This window comes from Corylus avellana, chromosome 1, assembly GCF_965113065.1.
Source record: "Corylus avellana chromosome 1, dhCorAvel1.hap1.2, whole genome shotgun sequence".
Classification (NCBI taxonomy): Eukaryota; Viridiplantae; Streptophyta; class Magnoliopsida; order Fagales; family Betulaceae; genus Corylus; species Corylus avellana.
In genome coordinates, this window is record NC_142490.1 from 46052239 (window position 1) to 46067300 (window position 15062).

At 34.1% G+C, this 15062-nt stretch overlaps 2 protein-coding genes and 1 pseudogene across 5 annotated transcripts; all 3 read right to left on the reverse strand.

Moving 5' to 3' along the window:
* Positions 1 to 2286: 2286 nt before the first annotated feature.
* LOC132168496 (putative F-box/FBD/LRR-repeat protein At1g78760) lies at positions 2287 to 4959 on the reverse strand. 2 transcript variants are annotated; one of them, XM_059579486.2, is made up of 5 exons: positions 4892 to 4959; positions 4480 to 4668; positions 3669 to 4035; positions 2802 to 2957; positions 2287 to 2709 (listed from the first exon to the last, which is right to left on the reverse strand). In XM_059579486.2, exons 2-5 carry the CDS (start codon positions 4650 to 4652, stop codon positions 2419 to 2421), a joined length of 987 nt encoding a protein of 328 aa, XP_059435469.2. In that variant the 5' UTR covers positions 4653 to 4668; positions 4892 to 4959; the 3' UTR covers positions 2287 to 2418. The 2 variants fall into 2 exon arrangements, with proteins under 2 accessions (XP_059435469.2, XP_059435467.2); XM_059579484.2 differs by having other exon boundaries at positions 3669 to 4668.
* Positions 4960 to 5997: 1038 nt separating this feature from the next.
* On the reverse strand, positions 5998 to 8424 carry LOC132170106 (F-box/LRR-repeat protein At4g14103-like; annotated as a pseudogene).
* A 1686-nt stretch (positions 8425 to 10110) lies between these two features.
* LOC132172006 (F-box/LRR-repeat protein At4g14103-like) lies at positions 10111 to 14044 on the reverse strand. Of its 3 annotated transcripts, none has more exons than XM_059583429.2 (4): positions 13858 to 14044; positions 11784 to 12774; positions 10665 to 10820; positions 10111 to 10572 (listed from the first exon to the last, which is right to left on the reverse strand). In XM_059583429.2, exons 2-4 carry the CDS (start codon positions 12756 to 12758, stop codon positions 10288 to 10290), a joined length of 1416 nt encoding a protein of 471 aa, XP_059439412.2. In that variant the 5' UTR covers positions 12759 to 12774; positions 13858 to 14044; the 3' UTR covers positions 10111 to 10287. The 3 variants fall into 3 exon arrangements, with proteins under 3 accessions (XP_059439412.2, XP_059439413.2, XP_088368814.1); XM_059583430.2 differs by lacking the exon at positions 13858 to 14044 and adding an exon at positions 13000 to 13201; XM_088512688.1 differs by lacking the exon at positions 13858 to 14044 and adding an exon at positions 13000 to 13201 and having other exon boundaries at positions 11784 to 12801.
* Between the last annotated feature and the right edge of the window lie 1018 nt (positions 14045 to 15062).

The window sequence follows — 15062 nt, forward strand, 5'->3', positions numbered from 1 at the left end:
AGAAATATCACATGTCAGCATTACATCAAAAAGACAGAAATACAAAAAAGTGTCTAGAACTGTACTTTACGGTCTTTTAGAAGTACAAAATCATCAAGTATCAAATCTAAATGAAAGCTCTCAGCAATTTCCCTTTCAATATAAATAACTAAACTATTTGCAAGAAAATCATCCTCCATTTTGTTGCGTAGTCGTGTTTTAACAATTTTCATTACTGAAAATGCTCGTTCGGTAGTTGCTGTAGACACTGAAAGAGTCAAAATAAGATGAATCAATCTATCAATAAGATAGTATGTCTTTGATTTTTCTGTCTTTGCCAATTCTTGGCATAATTCTGCAATAGAAGACAAATTTGTAATGTCGGATCGGTATGGACATCAAATTCAAAATAGAGAGGGATTGAGTCACTGAGGGCAATGAGGGGGAGAAGAGGAAGATGCGTAAAATTGAGATTTGAGAAATGGGGAAAACAAAATTTTTTTAATAAATAATATCAGACCATGCAGCCGCCAAAGGCCCAAAAGAAACATAAACTAAATTTTTTTTTTTTTTAATATGGAGGGGCCAGCTGTAGTGCATTGGACCCTATTTAGAAAAAAACAAAAGAGCTTTCAAGAGAATTGAGGGGCCCAATTTAGAAAAAAAAAAAAAAATTCTCAATAAATTAATGCTGATCCTATTTAATTTTTTTTTTCAAAAAAAATTTCTTGGGGGGGCCACGGCCACCTCTATGTGGCTCCGCCACTGACCGACGGGAACTAAACGACATCGCTTCTCATGGGTTGATTGCTGTTTCCGTGGAAAAAAGGGATGGGATTTAACGAATGGAATGGTTTTTATCGGTCGATTTTTTGGTAGGGAATAAGGATAGGAATTCCCTCCAAAACCTGAGCATTTTCTTTTTTATGAGTGAATTTGCAACCAAGGGAATAGAAATGGAAATAATCAATAACACAGATGTAATCCTTTGCGAGCACTCGTCCCCTTTCTAAAACCACAAAATATATATTTTTTAGGAAAAATTTCACAATCTCATGAAATTTCATCATATCTACAATTACCTCAAAAACTTAAAAAACTCTCAATTTAGTATATCTATCTTTCATTTTTTTTTTTTAATCCAAAATTTTCAAAATACCCATTTTCTTTTAGGAAAAAAAAACCGCAAAAATTTAAGCGTAAGTTAAAATTTAACAAAATTTGCAAAAATAATTACAACAGAATCTTTAAAAAAGATTTAGGGGAAACTTCATTTTAACCCCTTGAACTTCCATGCAATTTGATAAACCCCTCCAAACTTTCAAATCTTTCACTTTGGGCATCTAAACTTTCAATTTCTATCACTTTGAACCCCTCTATTAGTTTTTAATGTTAAACTCAAATGGAATGAATTTTTATGCCCATTATACCTTCATCTAGAAACTACCATTTTGAGTCCCAAAACTATAGCATCCACCCAGCCCAAAATGACACCGTTTTTGGGCATTAAAATTATCTTCTTCTTTTTTCTTTTTTTTCTTTTTTAAAAAAAGGCAAAATATTAAAAAAAGGAAAAAAAAAAAAAATCGGCGTGAGCCCATGGTCGGTGTAGGGGTGATCGAACCACCCTCATAGCCAAGGGGGCGGTCCAGCCACCCCCCAAAAAAAAAAAAAAAGAATGGGTTTTGGGGGTGGTTTCGCCTCCCCCGTCCCACTCGTGCTGTAATTTTGGGTGCTTTCAAAATTTCAAGTAGACTGAGTGAGGATATAATGGGTATAAAAATACAAACTGTTTGAATTTAAAGTTGAAAACTAACAGAGGTCCTAAGTAAGAGTTTTGAAAATTCAGGAAAATTTGTCAAAATGAGTAAAAGTTAAAAAGGCCAAAGTGAAATTTTCCCAAAGATTTATATCGAATTTTTTAAAAGCATGGGTATTTTGAAATTTTGACAAAATTTAACCAAAAAAAAACTAAAAAATAGATGAAATTAAAAAAATTAAAATATTGATACACTAAATTGAAAACTTTTGGAGATATTTACAAAAGCGGCGACAATTTAAAAGGCTAAGTAATTTTTTATTTTTATTTTTAAGTTACACTTGTAGAACATGAGCCCACAACCTCACCCTTCACCTTGTTACAAAGGGAGAAGCATTTGAGGGAAAGCTCAATGGTTTGCAAATATGCATTACCAATCGTAAATTCTACTTCTTTACTCCATCTAAAACTCTTAAAACAAACAAACAAAACAAAAAATTGAAAGAAGAGATTCTCAAATGACACTGAATTAAGAAAAAAAGGGGGGGGGAGGAGAACCAAAAAGATAGCATGAGCATATAGCATCGAGGATTCCACAAGTTAATTAAGGTAGAAGGCCAACAAAGCAATACTCCTTTTTCAAAAATACAGAAATATAACGGCTTTCTTTTTTTCTTTTTTTATACAGTAAGAGCTCTGATTTTACAGTTTTGTGACGTTCTAGGGAGCTCTAACAACTGTGTCAACACCTTCACTTGCCTGTCAAAGTTCTTGTCATAAGAAGCTGGGCAAGTTATATTTATTTTGTCCAAGACAACCGCATTCTTTAGCAAAATCTTTACCGCAAGAAGCTCCTCCTCAAGGCCAAAATAAGTACCAATGTTAATCCACTTGAGATGGGACAAGAAACATAGCGGCACTGGGTCCAATATCATATCATCTTCTTTCCGATTCAAGGACAGACTGATCCCCTAAATGATCATTGTAAAATAAATATTTTATCAATCATGGTAAATTAGCAATAAGATGAAACGGATACAAGATAATAGACTTTGAAGTTTACCTCAGAAAAGCTCAAAGTCTGAAGACACGGAGATTTTTGCAGTATCTTCAATAGTACTGTACAGTCAAGATCAACTCTGTAGTCAACGATTATCAAATCGATCAGGTTATTGAACATAGGCATATGAGGTAGGAATTCTGGAGAATCACTTAGAACCTAAGCACAAAAGCAATGCATCAATAATTAAAATGTTTCCAGGAACAAGCAAACAAAAATGATAAACACATTATAAACGCATGCTAGGATCATGGTGAAGAGTGATTAATAATTAAGAGATGAGCAACAACAAGAGTAACTTAGAATTAAACAAAAAACTAATCAGTAATTTCCAATCACTCGCTTATGTACGTAGAAAGTCACATGGATTTGGAAGTAAGAAATTGGATGATCGGAGTAAGATTTAGGTTCAAGTCTTACCAAGCAAAAGAACAAGGATTTTTTTTTTCTTTTCTAGGCAGAAGGATTGTGTTTAACATCAATAACACATAGCCTAAGAGTAGGAATATAAACCACAAATGGGAACTTTCATCATTCAAAAAGAAACCATCAGAGTAGCACCTATCCAATGGTTTTCCAAATGCTATGCAGAGACTAATCCCGTCTGGTTGCATTACTTTCTAAAAGAAATAAAAGGCAAAAAAATAACCAATTAATTTATGAATTGCATACACTTTCCTTTGAAATCTCTATCAATTCAAGTATTGCAAGATTATATTATAGCTTTGACCACTTGATTTTGTAAGCATTATAAAAAATTACATAAACGAGAATTCTCAGCAATAAAGTAATTAACATGACAAACGAATGGAGAGCCCTATAAGAAGGTTCCACAAGAATTCTCAGCAATAAAGTAATTAACAGGCATACCTTAACCATGTCAGAGGAAAGTCTTAGGAGTTCTACGCCAGAGAGCCCTATAAGAAGGTTCCACAAGAAACGAGCAATATTTGTAGGTTTACGATCATATTCAGGTTTAGTAACAATCTCTGCCTTTTCAACTGAGAATGAATTATATAAGCAATATTCCGCGAACATAAGACCCTTGTAATAAAATTCTTTTAGACTATCTCCAACAATCGTAACCAGACACAAATCACCAGATCTCTGAATATCACCATCTTGCATCCCCATTTTGAATATGCTCAGTGAATGTAGCTTGGGAGCAGAAATGGTCACAAACTTGAGATCCCCCCAGCTGCAATCTTCTAATTTCAACTCCTCAAGGACTGGCAGACTAGAAAATAGCTGCTGGGTTAAGTACTCATTCGAAAATGTAAGATATTCGATAGTCAAAATCTTTAGATTTGAGAAACAAATTGTAGTGGGAAGGTTGAGTTTGCGTGCCCACATATTAAGGTACAAGCTTGTCAGTGTCTTACAAGTAAACAAGCAAGAAGGCAGTGAAAACACTACATCGAAGCCTCTAATATCAATATCAATATTCAACTCTTGAACATTATGGTTTACTGCTGTAGAAATACAAGTATAAACACGAGATGCTTCATGATCAAACAGAACATCACAACTGAGAGCGAATCGTTTTATAACAGAGGAATCACGAAGACAAAGCGCCCTGTCCACAAAATTCATCAAAAGCTCTGTCTCCACAAACTTACTCTTATCAGATGTGTATCGTTCAAAACTTAGATTGGGAATAGAAACCCACAGGAATTCCCACCTTTTAGAAAGTACGCTTGTTCTAACAGCATCTTTTGTTGGAAGAAAGGAAAGTATGTGTCGAAGAACCTCCTCAGGTAAGCTACCTAAGCTTTTTATGTTCCCAGAAATGTCCTCTTTTTCACTCAGTTTCTGCTTCTTTTGGGTTTTTTGAATAACAAAAGTTGTCTCCATTACTCAGATGGTTCACCTGATACACCAAATACTGTGTCAGGTACGGGAACATCAATAAAAAGGCTATAGGCCTGTAATGGAAACTTTGTATAAACACACTTAACACTCAAATACAAACTTACAAACATTCAGTTAAGAAGATGAGGATTACAAAGGGATTTATTTCACCTACAAACATGGGCTAATGAAAAATTTTCGCTATTACTTCAGCATAATAAAAACAAAGGCTGGATACTTACCGCTCAAGCAACCGGCGGGAACCAAACGACGGCGCGTCAAGTTGGTTGCTAGGTTTTTAGGTTGGTAGGAAGAGAATAGAATAAATATGGGATGGGAAGTAATGGAGGGAATGATTTTGTATGGTATTTTTTTTTTTTTGGCGGGAAAGAGGATAAGAATTCCCGCCAAAACCTGAGCATTTGCTGTTGCTTTTGGGTTTGGAGAAAATAATGTTAAGGCAAAGTTCTGTTGGGGCGATGTCATATTACTATTTATCATTTTTAATGACTTAATATTTATTATGTTAGTATTTTCTAAATTTCATTGTTTTTTAAAAGTGATAAATGTTGATATATCAAAATTCCAATCATTTAATTTGAAAACAATTGTTGGGACAGGGTTTCGGTAAGTGACTATAAATAAACTCAAATTTGGGGTAATAACGCAAATTTGATTAGAGCTTTTCCTGAATTGTGATAAGTGGTATTAAAGCCACCTAATAGTGTTATGCATTACTGGAGTATTGCTTGTCGTGGCTCTATCGATAACCTCAAGGGTTTAAGGGAATGATTGTAATACCCTGGTCTCATATTAAGAAAATGAATAGCTCACATAGAGTAGGACTAGTAGGTGGTTTATAAAGACAGACATAGATACCAAGTCTCACATGCTTAATTACTAAGTAAAACTGGACTTTATAAGTAACTCTTAAAAAAGTTCCAAATTGCCGAATTCTCTTGGAGTAATAACGTAAATGCGGCTAGCCTTTTTCTTGAATTGTTATAACTATGATTTAACTCTTCTTTATCATTTTATGGAATTTTTTTTTTTTTTTTTTTTTCTGATAAATATAGCCAAAAGTTAAAAAGCCAAACAATCACAATGAGGTGTTTATTCCATAGTACGTAGCATGCATAATTGAGAATTTTGGAGGATTCAAAGTAAACACTGGACACATAAAATTGAGCATAAGCTTACAGTTTGGAAGATTCAAAACTAATTATCTCTAAATAGCACAAACTAACATTTCATAGCAGCAAGTTATCTAAGTAGGATAGAACGCCAACAAGCCATACTTTTACATATTCAAGAAAAAGGAATTAATGGCTCTTATCTAGAGAAGAGCTCAAGGAAAGCATTTCAAAAAGATTTTACAATTTTGTGACCTTTTAGGGAGCTTTATCAACTCTTTGTAGAAATTCTTTTGCTTCTTTAAGTCCCTTGCAAAATGCTTTGAGCAAACCACTGCATTTTTTAGCAAAATCTTTAACACAGAAAGCTCTTCCTTATCTCCAGAAGATCTAATTACTTCAATGCTCTCGTGGTCTGAAAAGAAACATGGAGGCACTGGATCCAGTATTATATCATCGTTCTCACAGTCGATCTGCCAAATTTCATTTCAAATTAAACGATTTAGCCAACATGGTATGGTATATATGGAAAGATTTGTGATGGTTAACATTGTAGCCTAGAGAAGTTACCTCAATAAAATTCAAAGTTCTAAGGCAGGGAGAATTTTGCAATATCTTCAATACTGCTGCACAATCTAAACTTAATGACGCCAGTTCCAAATACATCAGGTTATTGAAAATAGGCATATTAGGTAGGAGTTCTGCTGCATATGTGAGAACCTAAGACCAATATAAAGCAATGCATCATAATTAAGAGACTTCAACGGGACAAAGCAGATAAAAATGACAAGCGCATAATAAAAGCATGCTAGTACAGTAGTGAAACAACAAGAACAACAACTTGGAATTAAAGACAAATCTAATGAGTAATCTCCAGTCATTTTCTAATATTAGGTAAAAAGTCACTTGGGCTTTGGCTCAAGTTGTAAGAGATTGGATGGGGTCAGGTAAGACTTAGCTTCAAGTCTGACGAAGCAAAACGAAGACTGATTTGGCACTTACTATCAAAGACGTGAAGGAATTAGGGAGGAAAACCAAAAATTATGAGAAAACCAAGATTACAAACAAATTAAAGGGACCAAGAACCTAAACCCTAAGACTCTATACCATGTTGTAGTTTGCATGAACGGTTTAGACATAAAAGGTGGAGGCTGTTCAACTTGTTACGTAGCCCACCACACATCTTATTATATAGGTTTAGGAAAATATAACAATGATCAAAATATCTCAAAACCCTAATGACTCACAAACCCTATAACTCTTCCAAGAGACACAGGCTACATTAGAACATAGGCAATATATAGAATCTCTCACCATTCAAATAGAAACCATGAGTAGAACTTATCCAATGATTTTCCCATTCTGATACTAAAACTAACTCATTTATTCACATTACTTAATTAAAAAAAAAAAGAGAAAAAAAAAAAAAAAAAAAAAAAAAGGAGAAGCAAATGTATTAGTGTAGACAAGGGTGGAACTAGCTATATGCTTCGGGGGTAGTAGCTATCCACTAGAATGTTCTTCTAACATGTGTCACAACTCAACGAGCATTAAAGCATAAATGGTAGTTTCACCAAATCCTTAGTGGTGATATCACGTTTATGCAAAAAATGCAGAGGGGGCTTAGTTTTTTCCACCATTATGTTGATAAAATACATTAAATACTCAAATCATAAAGATAGAAGCAAACGTACCTCAATACCAGAACCTTGTAGTTCTAGGTCTTTTACATTAGGGAGCCCTGTAAGTACCTTAAACATGCGGCCGGTAAGCAACTTGTCTTGCTCTCTCATCAGAGTAACTAACATCAATTTTTACCCTTTCAAGTGAGAATGAGTTATATAACCAATATTCATAGAAGAAATCACCAGTGTAAAAAAAATTCATTGAGACTAGCTCCAAAAACTGTGACCTGACAACAATCAGAATCAGTCGGATTCTGCATATCATCTTCGATTATGGTTAGAGAAGAAAGCTTAGGGGCAGAAATACTCAAAACTTTGAGACAACCCCATTTGCATTTTTCTAAACACAACATCTCAAGGACTGGCAGACCAGAAAAAGCTGCTGGCCGGGTTGTGTAACCATCCGGAAATGTAACATCTGTGATATTCACTATCTTTAGATTTGAGAAACAGATTATAGGAGGAATTTTGAGGATACACGGTATATCAAGGTTAAGGATTCTCAGTGTCTCACAAGAAAACACAAATGAGGCAATGAAAAATGTCCTCTCAAGTCCCAAAGGCAGAGACTCAAAATTTGAACGTTACGCCTTACGTACTGCAGCAGTGATCCATGACTTGACACGAGATGCATCACATTTCACATCGAAATCAATAACGAATTCTTTTATATCAGAGGAGTCCCAAACATAAAGCACTCTTTCCACAAATTTCATGAGAAGTGTTTCCATACCAGGCAAAGGTTCTCCAAAATTAAGATGGGGATTAGAAGTCCAAAGGAATTCCCACCTTCTAGAATGTACACTCGTTCTAACAACATCTTTTATGGGATGAAAGGAAAGAATGTGTCGAAGAACCACCTCGGGTAAGTTACCCATGCATTTTCTTTTCCCATCAATGCCTTGTTATTCATTCAGTCTCTGCCCTGGGTTTATGAATAATAGAATTTGCCTCCATATTCAGACAGTTACCCTATATCCCCAATACTTCTTCAGAAAAATTCAGCAAAATACAGGAGCTTTAGGAAGGGAAACATTCGCAGCTATAAACATGAACTACAACAGAATTTTCAACGTTACAGAATCTTGGCCAGATTGAAAGATCCCTGTTATAATAAAATAAGATAATAATTATTGAATGACTTGATTTTACAATTGTACCACATAAATTTTAATAAATAAAGACGATTATAGTTGTTGAAAAAAAAAAAAAAAAGTTAGAATATATTATTTCCTTTGTTAGAATATTTTATATTTTCATTATTTAATTTGTAATGTAGGGTTTATTTATTTCCTTATGTATTTTAGGGTTTAATTTGAGTTTCTTGGTAACTACTTATTGTCTCTCTATAAATAGAGAGTTATGTAATATTGTTTGATATAGTGAATATACAAGATGTAGCCATTTACGTCTCTCTCCACTTTCGCTCTCTCTTTTTATTTCTCTTTCATATTTTAGTATTTTTATATTTTATATATATTTCAATATAGACTCTGATACTATGTTAAAATATATATAAAATATAAAAATGCTAAAATATGAAAAAAAAAAAAAAAAAAAAAATGGGACTTATATATTGTGAATAAGTAATATCACGTAGAAATACATAAGATTTGATTTGGTCTCACGCTAATTAACTGGGTATTTTCTATATTTCATGTGTTTTAGAAGTCATAAATGTTGATATAGCAAAATTCTAATAATTTATTTTGAAAACAATTATTGGGACTTGGGACTAAAAAAGGAAAATCTCCACGATAAAATACTTTAAAGCATTTTCTAGAATCTTGATTTGCAACAAACATTTCTATATTTAAAATGTACTATTAGAATATCTTTAAAAGGTCATAAATCATGTAATTTAGAAACTAGTTAGAAACCATGCATGACACTAACTATTTCAATCTATTCAAATAGAGATTTTTTTTTCTTCTTTTTTATATGAATGAATTTGCAACCAAGGGAAAAGAAAAGGAAAGAATCAATAACATAGATGTAATTCTTTGCTAGTGCGCGTCCCCTTTCTAAAACCGAAAAATTCACTTAACCCCATAAGCTTTCATCACATTTAAAACTATCCCATAAACTTAAAAAAATCTCAATTTAGTATATTTATCATTCAATTTTTTTCAATCCAAGATTTTCAATATGCCTATTATTTTTTTTAGGAAAAAAATTGCAAAAATTTAAGCGCATGTTAAAATTTAACAAAATTTGCAAAAATAATTACAATTTTGACAAGATTTATATACAATTTTTTTTTTAAAAAAAAATAATGGGTATTTTGAAATTTTGACAAGATTTATCGAAAAAATCCTAACAAATAGATGAAATTTAAAAAAAAAAAGAAAAAAAAAGATTAATATGCCAAATTAAAAGTTCTTGGAGATAATTACAAAAGCGAAGACAATTCAAAGGCTAAGTAAATCATTTTTTAAGTTACACACTCAGCAGAAACATGAACCCACAGCCTCACCCTTCACATTGTTACAAAGGGAGAAGCATTTGAGCAAAAGCTCATTGGTTTGCAAATATGCATTACCAATCGAAATTCTACTTCTTTACTCCATCTTAAACAAAAAAAAAAAAAAATTGTAAGGAGAGCTTCTCAAAGGACACTGAATTAAGAAAAAAAGGGAGAGAACCAAAAAAATAGCATGAGCTTATAGCATCGAGGATTCAAAACTATTATCACCAAATAGAACTAATGAAGATTCCACAAGTTAATTAAGGTAGAAAGCCAACAAAGCAGTACTCTAACCTCTTCCAAAATACATAAATTTAACGGCTTTTTTTTTAGAGTAAGAGCTCAAGAAAAGCTCATTCCAAAATGATTTTACAATTTTGTGACCTTCTAGGGAGCTCTAACAACTGTGTCAATACCTTCACATGCTCCTCAAAGTTCCTAGTATAAGAAAACGGGAAAGCTATAATTATTTTGTCCAAGACAATTGCATTCTTTAGCAAAATCTTTACCGCGAAAAGCTCCTTCTCAAGGCCAAAATAACGACCAACTTTAATCCACTTGAGGTGGGACAAGAAACATGCCGGCACTGGGTCCAATATCATATCATCTTCTTCCCAATTCAAGGACAGACTGATCCCCTAAATGATCATTGTAAAATAAATATTTTATCAATCATGGTATATTAGAAATAAGATGAAACAGATACAAGATAATAGACTTTGAAGTTTACCTTAGAAAAGTTCAAAGTCTGAAGACATGGAGATTTTTGCAGTATCTTCAATAGAACTGTACAGTCAATATCAACTTCATTGTCAACGATTATCAAATCGATCAGGTTATTGAACATAGGCATATGAGGTAGGAATTCTGGAGAATCACTCAGAACCTAAGCACAGGGTAAAGCAATGCATCAATAATTAAAATGTTTCCAGGAACAAAGCAAACAAAAATGATAAACACATTATAAACACATGCTAGGATCATGGTGGAGAGTGATTAATAATTAAGAGATGAGTAACAACAAGAGTAACTTAGAATTAAACAAAAAACTAATCAGTAATTTTCAATCACTCGCTTATGTACGTGGAAAGTCACATGGATTTGGTAGTAAGAAATTGGATGATCGGAGTAAGATTTAGATTCAAGTCTTACCAAGCAAAAGAATAAGGATTGTTTTTTTTCTTTTCTAGGCAGAAGGATTGTGTTTGATATCAATAGCACATAGCCTAAGAGTAGGAATATAAACCACAAATGGGAACTTTCATCATTTAAAAAGGAACCATCAGAGTAGCACCTATCCAATGGTTTTCCAAATGCTATGCAGAGACTAATCCCGTCTGGTTGCATTACTTTCTAAAAGAAATAAAAGGCAAAAAAATAATCAATTAATTTATGAATTGCATACACTTTCCTTTGAAATCTTTATCAATTCAAGTATTGCAAGATTATATTACAGCTTTGACCACTTGATTTTGTAAGCATTATAAAAAATTACATAAACGATAATTCTCAACAATAAAGTAATTAACATGACAAACGAGTGGTTAAATCACAAAAATAAAACTTTCTATGAAATTGAAGAGAAACAAAAAACTATACCATAATTGTTCTTTGAAGTTGGCAAAGAATTACAGGATCATTCATGTAACATCTATTACAACTTATATAGAATGGTAACTTTCCTTTATATGACATTAGCTTTACCCTTTAGTTGGTTACCCTTTCCAATTTTACCACTAAATCATACCACATCTATGGAAGCAATGCAAAGGAGGGCTTAATTTTTCCACCATTATGTTGATATTTTATATAGTAAAAATTGAATTTACAAAGAGAGAAGCAGGCATACCTTAACCATGTCAGAGGAAAGTCTTAGGAGTTCTACTCTGGAGAGCCCTATAAGAAGGTTCCACAAGAAACGAGCAATATTTGTAGGTATACGATCATATTTAGATTTAGTAACAATCTCTGCCTTTTCAACTCTGAATGAATTATATAAGCAATATTCGGCAAACATAAGACCCTTGTAATAAAATTCTTTTAGACTATCTCCAACAATCATAACCAGACACAAATCACCAGATCTCCCAATATCATCATCTAGCACCTCCATTTTGAATATGCTCAGTGAATGTAGCTTGGGAGCAGAAATGGTCACAAACTTGAGATTCCCCCAGCTGCAATCTTCTAATTTCAACTCCTCAAGGACTGGCAGACCAGAAAATAGCTGCTGGGTTAAGTACTCATTCGAAAATGTAACATCTTTAATAGTCAAAATCTTTAGATTTGAGAAACAAATTGTAGTGGGAAGCTTGAGTATATACGACCACATATTAAGGTACAAGCTTGTCAGTGTCTTACAAGCAAACAAGCAAGAAGGCAGTGAAAATACTACATCGAAGTCTCTAATATCAATATTCAACTCTTGAACATTATGGCTTACTGCTGTAGAGATCCAAGTACAAACACGAGATGCATCAAGCAGAACATCACAACAGAGAGTGAATCGTTTTATAACAGAGGAAGAATCACGAAGACAAAGTGCCCTGTCCACAAAATTCATCAAAAGCTCTCTCTCCACAAACTTTCTCTTATCATATGTGTATCTGTCAAAATCTAGATTGGGAATAGAAACCCACAGGTACTCCCACCTTTTAGAAAGTACGCTTGTTCTAACAGCATGTTCTGTTGGAAGAAAGGAAAGTATGTGTCGAAGAACCTCCTCAGGTAAGCTACCTAAGCTTTTTATGTTCCCATCAATGTCCTCTTTTTCACTCAGTTTCTGCTTCTTTTGGGTTTTTTGAATAACACAAGTTGTCTCCATAACTCAGATGGTTCACCTGATACACTCAATACTCTGTCATATACTGTAACATCAAGAAAAGTCTATAGGTCTGTAATGGAAACTTTGTAGAAACACATCAACACTCAAATACAAACTTACAAACATTCAGTTAAGAAAATGAGCATTACAAAGGGATTTATTTCAGCTACAAGCATGGGCTGATGAAAATTTTTCACTATTACTTAACGATAATAAAAAAAACAAAAGGTTGGATGATTACCGCTCAAGCCACTGGCGGGAACTAAACGACGGCGTTTCTCGTGGGTTGCTTGGTGTTTGGGTTGGAGGGCAGCGATAGAGAACCAAAAAGGGAAAGCATTTGGCAGAGGTAACGTGTTTTGTAGGTCTGATTTGGTGGAGGAGATGAGGAAGTTTTAGGGTTTTGCAGACATTGAGAGGTTGAGATTCAAAGCTGATGAAGGCAGAGAAAATTCATGGGTGACGAGATATTGGGAGATAGCTGGAAGGCATGCGGAGGGAGTTTAACGGCTCAGATGAAGAACACGTGCAACACATCGGAAATCAAACGCACAGTATAGGGAAGTGTATGAGCTGCTTTGGAAGGGAACGCCTTGGGGGAGTGACGATTCAGTTAATGCACTTTGGGCTTCTTTTGGAAGGAAAGCATGAATGGCAGCATGAGATAGCAAGTTCCTTTCTTGACTTTTTCATAACAAATATTGACAGTTCTTCATACAAAACACCCCATTATTCACTGCTTGATTTTTCTGGATCTTTCTTATTTACATTTGTAACATTATCAAATTCAAGAAAGGAACATAATTTCTAATTCATGCACTTCATAGCTGATAGCATGGATAAACGGTCAATAACTTGAGTTCTTGTAAAAAGTTTAAGCAATCAAAATTTACGAGATTTGATTAATGTTAATGTGATAAATCTACACAAAATCTCAGCATTTCTCACTAGTTTTTCTTTTAACTTTTCTCAATTCATTGCATTCTGTTAATGGATAAATGATAATCTGAACAAAGTAACACTACAAGCACATAAGCAAATCATATAAGGAAGAATCAAGAACGCTTAAAGATCATAAAAATAAAGGTTGGAAAATTACCGCTCGTGACACTGGCGGGAACTATATGACGTCGCTTCTCGTGGGTGGATTGTTGTTTCGATTAGAGGCCAGCGAAAGAGAACCAGAAAGGATAGGATTTTGTGGTGGGAATGTGTTTTTTAGGTCTCTTTTTTGGCGCGGAAAGCATTCCCTTTCCCTCCAAACCTCAGCATTTGCTTTTCTATGCCCTTTTGGTTGGAGGAAGGAACATAAAAATGAGCCTGCTGCTCTCTTCTCTCTCCTCTCTCTCCCGAGAGATTATTATTAGCATTAAATACTAAAAACCTCTTGGGGTTTTGTTGTTGTTTTTTTTTTTTTTTTTTTTTTTAGGATTTGATTTTTATTACGAGAGGATTATATGATTTTGATAATAGATCAAATTAGTCATTCTGTCAGTTGACTTAACGGAAGTCTACATGAACTAATCAAATATTAACACATAGCACCTACTTAATTTTTTTTTTTTTAAATTAAAAAAATGTAACTTTTTTTTTTAAAAAAAAAAAAAAAAACGGCCACCCCCATTTTTTTTTTTTAATAAAAAAATACTTTTTTTTAATTTAAAAAAAAATTATGTATGTGTTACGTGTCAACATTTGATTGGTCCACGTGGACTTCCGTTAAGTCAACTAACGGTCAATTGATAGATGAATAATTTAGTCTATTATCAAAACCACAGGAACTTCATGTGATAAAAATCAAACCCTACGAGAGAAAAAAGAAAGCAATTAAACCCTAAGGGTATTTAGTATTTAATCCTTATTATTATTATTATTTTTTTATTTTTCTCGAGTAGCGGCGCCGCCATTCCTTAGTCCACGTCGCCCCAACTAGTCGGCTCCCTCTGGCCGCTTTACATCCCTTGCAACTGCACCGTTCTCGATTCTACGGTGATTCTCAACTCTGGAATTTTCCAAGCCCGATCTGTCGGCCTCCATTCCTCCCCAACTCTGAGGCGCCATACCAGGCCTTCCCCAGCCTCCCTGCCTTGCCTTCCGACGACACCATCCCTGCTTGCCATGTTCCAACCACCACACTGCTGTGTGGTCCTCACATGCCAGCGCGTATATCTCAGTATTTCACATGTTGGCGGGTGAATCTCACACACCGCTTGCCTCCATTCGAGCTTCTACCAGATGCTCTTCTGCCCGCCTCCATCCGCCTCATTCTCTGTTTAAATCGCTGCTCAATGGGCTTTTTTACTG

What these genes read in the sequence shown, in the direction of transcription:
- LOC132168496 (XM_059579484.2), bottom strand. Translation starts at nt 4,652, where the DNA reads ATGGAGACAACTTTTGTTATTCAAAAAACCCAAAAGAAGCAGAAACTG. An exon ending in TTTCCTCTGACATGGTTAAG is followed by an intron (nt 2,958 to 3,668) that starts GTATGCCTGTTA and finishes TTTTGTGCTTAG; the next exon opens with GTTCTAAGTGATTCTCCAGA. An exon ending in AGACTTTGAGCTTTTCTGAG is followed by an intron (nt 2,710 to 2,801) that starts GTAAACTTCAAA and finishes ATGATCATTTAG; the next exon opens with GGGATCAGTCTGTCCTTGAA.
- LOC132172006 (XM_059583429.2), bottom strand. Translation starts at nt 12,758, where the DNA reads ATGGAGACAACTTGTGTTATTCAAAAAACCCAAAAGAAGCAGAAACTG. An exon ending in TTTCCTCTGACATGGTTAAG is followed by an intron (nt 10,821 to 11,783) that starts GTATGCCTGCTT and finishes CCCTGTGCTTAG; the next exon opens with GTTCTGAGTGATTCTCCAGA. An exon ending in AGACTTTGAACTTTTCTAAG is followed by an intron (nt 10,573 to 10,664) that starts GTAAACTTCAAA and finishes ATGATCATTTAG; the next exon opens with GGGATCAGTCTGTCCTTGAA.